This window comes from Nansenia antarctica (genome assembly GCF_963989245.1).
Source record: "Nansenia antarctica genome assembly, chromosome: 6".
In the NCBI taxonomy this organism is placed as follows: Eukaryota; Metazoa; Chordata; class Actinopteri; order Argentiniformes; family Microstomatidae; genus Nansenia; species Nansenia antarctica.
In genome coordinates, this window is record NC_137676.1 from 14793317 (window position 1) to 14806065 (window position 12749).

The 12749-nt window shown below is 41.9% G+C and overlaps 1 protein-coding gene across 1 annotated transcript; it reads left to right on the top strand.

The window, feature by feature from the left end:
• Positions 1-497: 497 nt before the first annotated feature.
• LOC308161089 (MAP kinase-activated protein kinase 2-like) lies at positions 498-10996 on the top strand. Its single transcript, XM_080535037.1, has 10 exons — positions 498-1312; positions 5055-5194; positions 5551-5615; positions 5886-5965; positions 7060-7186; positions 7315-7390; positions 8269-8393; positions 8655-8740; positions 8884-8964; positions 9181-10996. The coding sequence occupies exons 1-10, from the start codon at positions 1076-1078 to the stop codon at positions 9322-9324; spliced, it is 1161 nt and encodes a 386-aa protein (XP_080391163.1). The 5' UTR covers positions 498-1075; the 3' UTR covers positions 9325-10996.
• The last annotated feature ends 1753 nt before the right edge of the window (positions 10997-12749 follow it).

Below are 12749 nucleotides of genomic sequence, written 5' to 3' on the forward strand. Positions count from 1 at the left end.
TATATATATGTCTTGTTTAATCAAGTTGATACCAATTCTGCCTCTGGGAAATTGACTAGCATTTATTCTAGGTTAAACACATATGACAAAGATAGACTAAGGACCAAAGACACACTGCACTTGTGTTGTATGCTCATCTCATTAACCAGCTCGCATTAATTAGAGGGACATCATGTGTGACAGTGGCAATCATTAGGCCATTCAAGGAATCAGTTGCACGCAAATGGTGCAAGCGTGATGAAGGAAAGCATCAATGGCAACATTGTGTCAAAAAGGTGATTATTTGACCTTTTGACATTCGATCATCCTGATCAAATCTCTTTTGTTTGACCATGATCTAACTACGGAGTCGATTCTCCGATAGCTTTGATTCCCGCCCATGTCCTCATTCAAAGAAAACCAAGGGAGGGACTATCTGTTGTCTGATGTGATGCGTCTCTTTAAAATGATCCAATCTCTGACTCGGGCTTCGAGCGAGTGAGGTCATGGTTTAGCGCTGGGCTAGAGTGAACGAAAACAACCATGAAAGTCGTTTCGTCTGGGTATCTTTTCAGATAGTGTTATGAACTTAGAGTTATAGTCTGTTTGTGAGATTAGTTGGCAATAATAGAGAACCTGTCAAAACAACTGAGTTCTTCAACAAACAAAAAACGGCCGGTCAATCGAAAAAGACCCTCTTCCCGTCTGTGATGGTGCCTGGCGAGACTCAGTGCAGGTGGCCGTGATCCGCTAAAACTGTACTGAAGTCAAAGACTAAGTTTGTTTAGCTTAGCGAGCTTCGCTAAGCACGTTAACTTCATGAATATGCATTGTCAAAGCTGAACATTAGCGACAGCTCATGGAGTTGTTAGCTTTACTCCAGTTTAAAGTCAAATGTTATGTTATTATTACATTGTTGACTGTCATCGCGGGTTATGTACAAGACAAGCTAGCATGCTAACGCAACTCAATATCGGCAGGTAGCTAACGTTAGCAAAACCAGACAGGACAGGAAACGGCACATTTTGAATTTAATTTTTAATTAATTCGTTTTTCTTAATTAAACCACACGCGCTGTCAAACCCAAAGCGGAACAATGTTATCGAACCAGAACCAGCCGGCTTTCCCAAACCCGCAGCAGCAGCCAGCGCCGAACCTGAACAACTCTGGCCCGTTCCCTCCGTTCTTCGTCAAGCCCCACAGCCCTCTGCAGATCAGAAAGAATGCCATCACTGACGACTACAAAGTCACAAGTCAGGTCCTGGGAATGGGCATAAATGGCAAAGTTTTGGAAATATTTCAGAAAGGAAGTGGAGAGAAATGTGCATTGAAGGTAAATCGTTGATGTTAACTCTTGTTGTGGTTTGTTTCCATATGTCCAGTGATTTGTTTCCATATGTTCGTTTCATGTGCTCAGTGATTGACGCTTTGATTTCAGTGATGAATGACCAATTATGGTAGTGCCACTGCCATTGTTGTGCAATATGAGCGATTTTGTTCTTTTGACAGTAAACATGCAGTTGAATTAATGGTCTGGTCGCTTGCCCAAGGGCACAATCCACCTCCTTATTCCATTTTAAGAGTGCCATGGGAATTAGTCTACTGTCATTTGCACATTTTCAGTACATAATATATGTTGTGCCATATAGCCGGGCCTGCACTTGGTTTACTTTCATGTAAAAATGGCTTGTAATTGTGGGCTAGGGTGATGCATGAGTGTCGACAGTGAATGATACACTTGGTCTTACATCAGTTGTTTATTTATTCTTCAGAAAGTCTCATGAGAACTCTTACTGCGGAATAAACAGGCACGGTGTACAACCATTGTAATCAGAATGAGCAAGTAGACTATGGCCACTGTTGATCTTATAACAACTTTCTTGGGTTCTGGAAGTGCCACAGATACAAACTCAGGTTTGTTCAATAGAAAAAGACCTCAAGACTCATTCGTGACCTTTGTGATTGCTGAAAGAGCAAATCATGTTCCTCATTGCTCTTTCGCTTGTGCTTTGAAATTGAATGAATCTGTTCCTGCTTCCAATATACATTGCAGGGCAAGATATAGTATATGACAAGTTGGTACTAGCTACAGAGTGTCAACATTGCTTTCACCCAGGGCTTTCCTTTGCTGGAGTGGTTGGTTGGTGTTGTCATGCTGCAGCTGTCATTCTGATCCCCAAATAGCTTTGGCCTCTAGTCTACCCTAGTCTATATCAGATACAGAAACTAACAAAAGACCGGTTATTATTTGGCTTAATCTAAGATCTGTCACTTCTACTACAGATGAGAACATTGTTTGGCCTACTTATTTGTGAAATTCTCTTTTACACCCACACCGTCAGTCTTTCAAAAGAGTCTGACAATGAAAGCTTTAAAGCTTTGTGTCTGACATTATAAAAGTGTCAAAAAGGAGTATATAGCCCTAAGCATATTTAGTACACAATTAAATTGTCTGTGGTGTTGTCTTTGGGATGGGCAACCGCACAGGCATATACTGGGTCATTACAAAGCCAATGTATTTCATAAGACAATTCTCCAGCAATTTTTTCAAGAAGGGCAAAAAAACCGGATATGATACTGTTTTTATTACGGTATTAGACTATATGTTTTGTAACCATACTTTTACTGTTTTGTTCTCAGTTTACCCTTTATCATCTACTTGGAAGTAAACAGATGGCTGGTTTCTAGGTGTCTCGGTTAAGCCCTAAACAATAGATAACCCTCCTTCCTCCTTTCATTTCACACAATCCCCATCTCATCTCACTCTCTCCCCCTCTTATCCTCTCAGGGCAAGCAGTCTGCCTGCCTGCTGAGCCCCAGTGTAGCCCTCAGGCAGAGACAATTGAAAATAGATCACTTCCTCTGATATTACCTCAGTCCGCTCCTCTGGGATCTATTAGTCAGCCCTGAGGCACGTGGGCCCCCCCTCCTCCTGAATACTTCCCCTGATTGGAGGGTTTTGCTGGCAGCATTTAGATGCAGAACACAGCCTGACATTGCAGTGGAGATAAGGCTGAGGATGAGGCGACACTGTTGAAGTGTATAGGTTAGCAGGCAGTGTCCCAAGGCTTTGGCTCAGTGCCACTCAAGCCCTGTTTATTATCGTGTCGTATTTTACCCTCTGCCTTTGGGAGGAGTTATGCAATAGGAAGGGGGAAATATTGTTAGCATGTGATGTTGTGGCAGATCTTTCCTTCCGATGAACTCACATCCTTCCTGTTATGATGGTCATATTATTACCGTTTCCGTTATTACCGTATAGGCTACATATTATACAAGTATTACTCACGATTATGAGCATTTATGAAAGTCCACAACCTAGGCAATCTCCTTGATCTCACCCCAAGTCTTTGAAAGACAGGAGTGTCATTGGTAACCTTATCTCTGTCTTTCTTCCTCTGCCTGGCCATGCTATTACTATTAGCCTGGAGAGAGAGAGAGGGGTGGGGGGACATGCCTGTGTCTAAAAGTAGCCTGCTGCGAGAGGCCAGAGATGACTGAGGGATTATTAGGTCTGGATTGGTACAGCAGCACTGTGCTCCACGCCGATGTTCTCAGCTTTTATTATGCAGGGAAGGGGTCCTGAGACGGCTAAATGTACTCCTCAGAAACCAGTGCAGACCTGCTTAGATTGAACATCCTCCACCTTGGATGTCCTGTTCTTGTCTGTGTAGGGGATTTCCTGCCCTTAGGGGATTGCCCGCCCATGTGAGTGTGAGAGACAGTGAGAATCATCTATGTTGATCTAAAAGCGTGTGTGCGCGTGTGTGTGTGTATGTGTGTATGTGTGTGTGTGTGTGTGTGTGTGTGTGTGTGTGATTATGTTATGTACATGTTATGCACAACAACATTCCCTTCCTCATTCACATATCCCTTCAAGTGGCTGCTGTTGTTTTGAGCAGAGAACATTCTTCCTTATTTTGTCAATAAGCCCTACCATGTCTTATGAGAAAAATTGAGGATGGTTTCCTTACTGTTTTTGTAGTATGAATAAGCTTTGTGCCTTTGCAACGTGGCCCAAGACAGACAGACAGAGAGATGTGATGGTGGTGGGTGCGAGTATGCTGAGGAGATGGCAGTGCCAGCTGATGTAGAGTGAAGCCCCCTCCATGGAGGACTGAGTGACGTCAGAGGGTGACTCATGGTTCGTTGTTGTTGATGCAGTTACGAGGAAAAGAGGCGTTGCAGATTCCCTGCACCCCAGACTAAACTACACCTGATTAGTGCACATCATAGATATGGAAACTCTATTTTGGTGCCGTAGGGGCCTCACCCATGTCCCAATTCAAATGTACCCCACATTCTTTTGACTTGCTCCAGATTTTGGCAAGCCCCAGTTCTGCAGAGTTCAAGGCCAATGCATCAGTAGTTTAGAGACTTCTGTGCATTCATATATTGGCCTAGTTGTAAGGCTAGTACTACACTCATGAGGAGATTTAGATTATGGTTCTTCTCACTGTCTTATTACTTAAGTACTAGCTGTACCTCCTGAGTATCGCCTTATGTGTGCAGCAATGTAGCTGTAGCTGTTGCACCACTAGCCTAGGAAACAAAGGTAAGTTACAACATGTATACAGGAACCTATACGTGGTTCTCCTTGAAGCTGAGATGCTCCGTTTCCCGAAACAACTTCATTCTCAGTGTGGTATTGTCTGTGAGCTCACAAAGTGGCAAGTAAAGCCATTAGATTGCATTATGTCTGGCTGGAAACCAGCTGAGGCTTCTCTGAAGGAGGACAATTATATTATAGTGATGTATGTTGGGCTGACATAATCAGATTTCAATGCCGGGAGAGTGACCAGCATACTTCTGAAAGGTTGTTTTGTTTCCGGTCTGTCGTGGTTTGAGGCCTTTTCCGCTTGGACTGGACTGAAGCGAAATGATACAGATTCTGAATTGTGAAAGATGGTGAAAGAAACCCTGATGGCCAAAAGTCATTAGACGCCAAATAAATGTTGATGGTTAATCTTAAGTGGAAGTATTTGAGCAGTTACTCAATGTGAAAACAAACACATTCTCTTATTGGTAAGCCTCTCAAAAACATATTGATTGTTGTTGTTTTTCCTCCTTGTCAGATGTTGCAAGATTGCCCAAAGGCTCGGCGGGAGGTGGAGCTCCACTGGAGGGCATCGCCCTGCTCTCACATCGTCCGCATCATGGACGTCTACGAGAACCTCTACCAGGGCAGGAAGTGCCTGCTCATCGTCATGGAGTGGTGGGTGAAACAAACATTTACAATTTAGCAGACGCTTTTTCATCTAAAGCGACTCACAATTAGAGATTACAGGGAGGGACAGTCTCCCTGGAGTAACTTAGGGCTAAGTGCCTTACTCAAAGGCACACTAGTGGTGGCTCGAAGTGGGATTTGAACTCATGACCTTCTGATCACGAGTCCAACTCACTATTCACTAGACCACCACTACCCCTAGGTGCACGCTCGCTCGCTCACTCACTCACGGGACCATATATACTGAAAAATGTATGCACACACTGCAATGTAAGTCGCTTTGGATAAAAGCGGCAGCTAAATGGCATATATTATTATTAACTGAAGGCTTTCTCTCTGTGTAGCATGGATGGGGGTGAGCTGTTCAGTCACATTCAAGACAGAGGAAATCAAGCATTCACAGAAAGAGGTAAAGAGATGTTTTTATCCTTCCTTCTCCATTGATGTTCTCTGTCTATTTCATCATCCTGTCTTCATTGTATGGATGAAATCAGAAACAGATGTATTGCCAAGTAGGTTTTCACATACAAGGAATTTGCTTTGATCTGGTGGAGCATAACTATAAACAAAGTGCAAGGACAAAAACAGACAACCATATAAGTGAAAAATAATAAAAAGTATGTATCTCTGACCCCCTCTGTCTCTGTGTCTGTTGCCTTTCTCCTGCCCGCGTATGTAGAGGCCTCTGACATAATGAAAAGTATAGGTGAAGCCATACATTTCCTGCATGCCATTGACATCGCTCATAGAGACATCAAGGTAAGCCTAATGTACAGAATTATGAAAACAATGATTGCTTTGCTGGTATGTTTTTCTCTGGATAAGATGGATATGCATGAAGATGGATATGCATCATGCAGTGATACATCTACACTTTCAGTGGTGTCTACTAGGGGTGTAACGGATCACCTAACTCACGGATCGGATCGTGTCACGGTTTTTGAGTCATGGATCGGATAATTTTTCAGATCAACACAAAACATTTTTTTTTTATAAAAACTGCTTTTTCCTTGAATTCTGTAAAAACACCACTTTTATTATGTGAAAAAACCCAACAACATTCAAGATGTCAAAACTGGTAATATAACATATTCTACACTCAAACATTACATATTATACTGAAATACACATTCAACTTAAATTATAGTGCAATATGAGAGAGAAGGAGGCGCCTGGTTGCAGCAGTGAGTCACTGGGCTCTTTAAAGCAGACGAATAAACATGTTTTATGGCACTTTTAACTAAAAAATGCCTACGTTATCAGAAGTTGTCGAGCTACCTTTTTCGTGCCTCCCGTCATAATTGACAGAGATGCCAAAGTGCTCCCATACATGGGATTTAAATGACGAGGGACATAATTCGAGTTCTTCTCCGCTGAACAACGTAACTAGCTCGCCATGATACACTTGGGCCGCGTTCGTAAATTTGCTTTGAGAGCGCCGGAGCACACTGGGTCCGACGTCATAAAGGGACCAAGTAATTTGATTGGACAAGAGGCGTTCCTTGAATGCTGATCAGATTCCAGAGCGAATTTACGAACGCAGCCTTGTTGTTGTGGATTCCCAGATTCACGTGTAGTGAGTAAACAACGGATTCTTTTTTTTTTTTTGCATTTTCAACCTATCATTGCGCTTTAGAGTAAAACAAAGCACGCAACTGTCGCGTCAATCTTTTCATGGCAACTCTACATTGTGATTTACAAGAGATATTAAGTAATATTATTACTTGTTTAAATTTTACAATTGATCCGCGGTACACATGCGTGCCGAACCGTGGAGGGCGATCCGTTACACCCCTAGTGTCTACTCTTTCATGATTGACTTGTTTCTGACCATACTTCTATTCCTCTCTCAGCCAGAGAACCTCTTGTACACCTCCAAAAGGCCCGAAGCCCTCCTCAAGCTGACTGACTTTGGGTTTGCCAAAGAAATCACCACACTCAACTCCCTGGCAACACCCTGCTACACTCCCTATTATGTTGGTAAGGACACCTAACTCACCTGTTTGGTGTTTTCCCTAGGTGTCATGATGGCATTAAGTATGTTCATAAAATGTCAAATGAGTTAACATGTTTGGAATTCATGTTTTCCTTCTTAAACTTGATCCCAGCCCCAGAAGTTCTTGGTCCAGAGAAGTACGACAAGTCCTGTGATATGTGGTCTCTGGGCGTCATCATGTATATCCTGTAAGTCCTTAGAACACTCAAGTCCTCACAGTGGTATTGTCATGCCAAATAGTGTCCGGGTGCCAAAATGTGTCCGGGTGGTGTTATCAGGTCTTTCGAACGCCATGACACATTCGTTGCTATGCCGACGCTCTCATTCCAGCATTCCAGCATTCCAGCATGGAGTTGGCTAGTTAACTGATGTAGCAAACAAACGCACATCAGCGAAAGTAGTGATAAATATAATTCCATAACTGGTTACTAATTAATTTCCAATCATAGCTAGCTTACTTACGTACTTACTTATCATCAGGCAGCATGACAGTCATTTGATTTAACTATTACTGTCCCAAATGTGCATTGGATAAGATGTTTGTTTGTTACATCAATTAACTAGCCACCTCTGTGACATTAGCATAGCGAATTACTCGTGAAATTAGCATGCTAGTGCTGTTTTAATATAAAAATGGCCATGCCAACATAAAAGCTATACCTGACTAGTGTGTCTGCATCGACCTTAATGCTATTCAAGTGCGAGATGATTACATTTGTCTTTCCAGTTAGTTTAAAATACACATTCATCTGGTAGTGAGCTAATGGACAAACAACGAGGGGTAGAGTTTACTCAGAAATGTCTGGAATGCAAGGTCGGCATAGCAAAAAGCACATCATGACATTGGAAAAAACCTGATTACATCACCCGGACACTATTTGGTATGACACTACCTCATAAAGAGATAGAACACTGTTCTCTATTTTCTCTCGCTTTTATGTGGTCTAAAACACCCCAAAGACCCTCACAAAGATGACTTTAAAAATATTGGTAGTAAATGCTCAAGACATGCAAAACAGATTACAGGAGTAAAGGCCAATAAAGTGAAGTAAACTCCTTTCCCCAGGCTTTGTGGATATCCCCCCTTCTACTCTAACCATGGCCTGGCCATATCTCCTGGGATGAAGAGACGCATCAGGAACGGACAGTACGAGTTCCCTAACCCAGAGTGGTCTGATGTGTCTGAGGAAGGTGAGGGGGGAGGGCCAAAGGAATTTCATGATGCACTTCAATGACAATTGATGATGATGCTGATGATGATGATGATGGTGAATGAGGCAATAGTCATCATGTTGATTATAGTGTTGGTGAGGAGCATAATCAGACAAAGATAAAAACTGATGATGATTATGATGTTGTTGTTGTTGTTGTTGGTCTTGCTGCTGTTGTTAGTACTGTGGGACTTTGTGTTCTTGTATCATGTCTTATCATTTCCCGTGTGTGCTCTCTTAGCCAAGCAGCTGATCCGCCACCTGCTGAAGACTGAGCCCACCCAGAGAATGAGCATCACAGAGTTCATGAACCACCCCTGGATCAATGTAAGCACTCACAAACAAGTGGTTCAGAGATTACTTAAATTCCCTTTAGGCCAGGAGGCAAGCACCCTCAACAACCATGTTTGTAAGTGTTATTCGAGTTTAGTAAAAGCTATGTGCTAAAAGTGATACTGGTCTCCTTGCAGCAGTCTATGGAGGTCCCTCAGACCCCTCTTCACACCAGCCGCGTGCTGCAGGAGGAGCAAGACGTCTGGGAGGAGGTCAAGGTGAGCTCAGCCTCTGGATGACCACGTTTGTCTCTGACAGAAATATTAGCTAATTGCTAATTATTAGCTAGATATGGAATTTTAGCCAGTTTAATGCTTGAGCAATATCCCATACCAGGTTGCATGAAACACGTATTAGGTATGGTACACATTACACATGTTTCTTTATTTTTCTTATCCTTTTTGTATTGCTAATGATGGGATGTTTATTACTAGGAGGAAATGACGAGTGCCTTGGCAACCATGAGAGTGGACTATGAGCAAGTCAAAATCAAGACCATTGAGGATTCGACCAATCCGCTGCTGATGAAGAGAAGGAAGAAAGCAAACAATACAGCCACTGAGCCACCGGGACTGTGAAACAAAGACACTTGATAAACTCTCTCTCTCTCTCACACACACACACACACACACACACACACACACACACACACACACACACACACACACACACACACACACACACACACACACACACACACACACACACACACACACACACACTCACACACACACACACTCACACACACACACACACTCACACACTCTCACTCTCACTCTCAAGGCAGTCTTGGCCAGTCAAGACTGAAGAGCTGTAGAGCAACCAGAGATTGGGATAAACATGAAAAAAAGTCTGAATCTACAGATATATTGAGTATCCAGTGTTATTTTAAACTTGATTTTAGACATTTTATTGTTTTTTCCTTTTCTTTCTTTTTTTTCAGGCCATATAAGGTAAAGAACCATATTTGTTGATTATTTTTCACAAGGTCAGATGTTAAATGTCATTATATTGTCATATTATGGTCTCCACGAAGCAATGGTCTTGTTATTGCTGTTGTTTATCATTTGTGAGCTGCCAGGGCGGTATTCCATCAACTATCGCTAAAGGACAATCCAGGCTTATTTTGATAAATTCCATGAGATTTATAAAAAAAAAAGAAAATCTTGCGAGATTTATCAAAATAAGCCTGGATTTTCCTTTAGCGATGTTGATGGAATACCCCCCAGCACTGTAACTAATCTTGTAACAGACTGACTCTGAGGTCTGTTCTATTTTTTCCAATATTGGTCACATTTCACGGTTTCTTTTACTGTATATGGGTCTTTGTATGTGACTGTCATGGGTACATGACACATTACGAAACCTGTTCCGGTTATACTGTGGTTACATCTGCTTTAAGGACATGAATCTTCTCTACTATGCACTGGAATCAATCTAGATGTGCACTGAAGGATATCGTTAAATCTTCACAATGGAGGAAACATTTTATTTGTGGATAATTGAATGTCCCTTAGTTGTCAATGTATATACTTATTCACACAGTGCACACCAACACTATTGATTTTTCTATATGTTGTGTGTGATTTTTGTTGCCATGAACGCCGCTTTGTTCAAGAACCTTTTTAATTGTATGACTGCAGTTGAATGTGTTTTATTGTTGGGTGGGTTAGATTTCCTAGCCAACATGCCCACAGCAAGAGATGCCATCTTTTCAGTGGTCTCACTGTTTGGAAAGACTGTGTGCCTTGAGGGCATTGGGCAGAATTCTTGATCTGTGTGTATGTAACATTTTACACAGATGTCCCATTGCCTTTATGCATGATGTATTCTCAAGTTAAGCTTCTGCACAGTGCGCTGACAGTGGGGGAGTATTCTTGCCATATTGTGGACGTAGAAAAGGGACTGTTATTCCCCCCCATAGAAGGAGCTTACATAACCCCATAGTCCACCCCTCTCTAGACTTCACTGTCCATGTCTGTCCTGATGAGGCACAGCTGGACACAATAGTTTGAATGTCCGTCAATGAATTCCTTACTGCTAGTGTATTGGACAGTACATGTGTTCGTGTTTATACAGCAGCAATGGAGCACAGGCTGTGGTTTATGAATAGGCTTTCTGCTGTTTTATGGAGGTGGTTATTAAACAGACACTTAAAAGCACTATTGTAAATCTTAGGTGTACAGCACGGTAGATGTATGAAATGTAGCACATTTTCTCTCGTCTCGCTGTACTAATGTCCAAGCTGTCTTTTACTGTGGATTAAAACTCTTTAAAATCGTTCGGTCTTTTGCAAGTGTGTTTGTCAGTCATTTTGTTTTTGTTTAGCAAAAATGTTCAGAGTTCTTGATAATGGTCTTATTTTTGGATTGGATGTCATACTGTTGCAATGCAGGAGCAGTCATTGGTTATAGCAGTCACCCTGCTGTAATGGAGTAGGAAGGACAAGTCCTTTTGGAGAATCCACAATTGTTTTTCACAGGGTGCCTTACGGTCATGTGAGATATGAGCACTCTTCTCCATTAGGGACAATCTATGCTGTGTCCTGCTTCTAGACCAATATGTTTTACATACAATAGAATTGCTTTTATTACATCCAATGTACGGGTACACGAGTAGAATCCTTAGGTTCAGGTTCTTAGACATTGGCATTGCAGCAGAATACAAAATCAACAGTAATAGAATAAAGTAAAACAAAAGTGAAGGTGAAGGGTTAATGTAGGCAATTACAAACATGCAGCTGCAACTCATCTTATATTTCCATGTACTGTAGCTTACTGGGTAAAGGGATGTGGTTACAACCTAATGAAAAAGGAATCCCCACAGTTAATGCTCATAATGAAAGCATGATGCTGAAATTCAACAAATATGCTGTGATAAAGAGCCTATTGTGTCTCCAATCCATGCCCAGCACATTACCCAATCCATGCCCATACATTACCCAACATTAGGGGTAGTGGTGGTGGCTTAGGGGATAGTGGTCATGAGTCATGCGTTCAAGTCCCACCTGGGAACACCACCACTAGTGTGCCCATTTAAAAAAAAAAAAAAATCCTATTATTGGACAGATATAGTGAAGACAGATAGGAAAGTAAGGGAGAGAGGACATGTCAGCAGGGCATGGGCCAGATTCAAACCCATGCCAACATGGGCATAATGTGTGCACTATAGACCGCAGTGCTAGACCACTGGACCACCCCAGGCCACTAGTGTGCCCATTAGACCTAAGTTACTTCTGGGAGACTGTCCCTATAATCTCTAATTATAAGTCACTTTGGTTAAAAGTGTCTGCTAAATGGTTTTAAAAAAACAATGTTTGAACCCATACACACCTGACAGGGGTATGGGGGTAACCTAGGCTCCCGGTCTTTCTTCTCACCTTAAAAACGTGATTTGGAGGTATGGCTACACAAGATTATTAAGCGGTGATGAAGGACTACCAAGGTGCAGAGAGTTCCGGCTATATTATCATTATCAAACATTTTTATTTAACCGTTATTTTTTTTTACCAGGGAGTCCCATTGAGACTTACAGTATGTCTCTTTTACAAGGGAGCCATGCATATAGTTTACAACAATACAATAGTATTGTATAATAGTAAATGTAATAATAGTATAATATAGTCTGTGACTTAGAGGTGTACCCACTGAAGCCTTGCGCCCTCCGCCAACACCGCAAACAAAGAGGTCCTCAATCAAATCTTTAAACTGCCCTAGCGGCACCAGAACGATCAACTGAAATGTTCTCTGCAGATTGTTTCAGCAGTGAGGTGCACCACAACTAAAAGCGGATTCACCCAATTCGGTGCAGGTTATAATTATCTACAGATAATCCAATATTGTTGATGTAAATAGTAAAAAGAACCGGACCAAGAATCGATCTTTGTGCAACACCCTTTGTTATGTCCAGAAAACCTGATTTAACACCATCAGTTAAGACACACTGTGTTCGGTCCATTAAATAATTTTGAAAATTAAATAACTATCTACATAAACCCTGATCC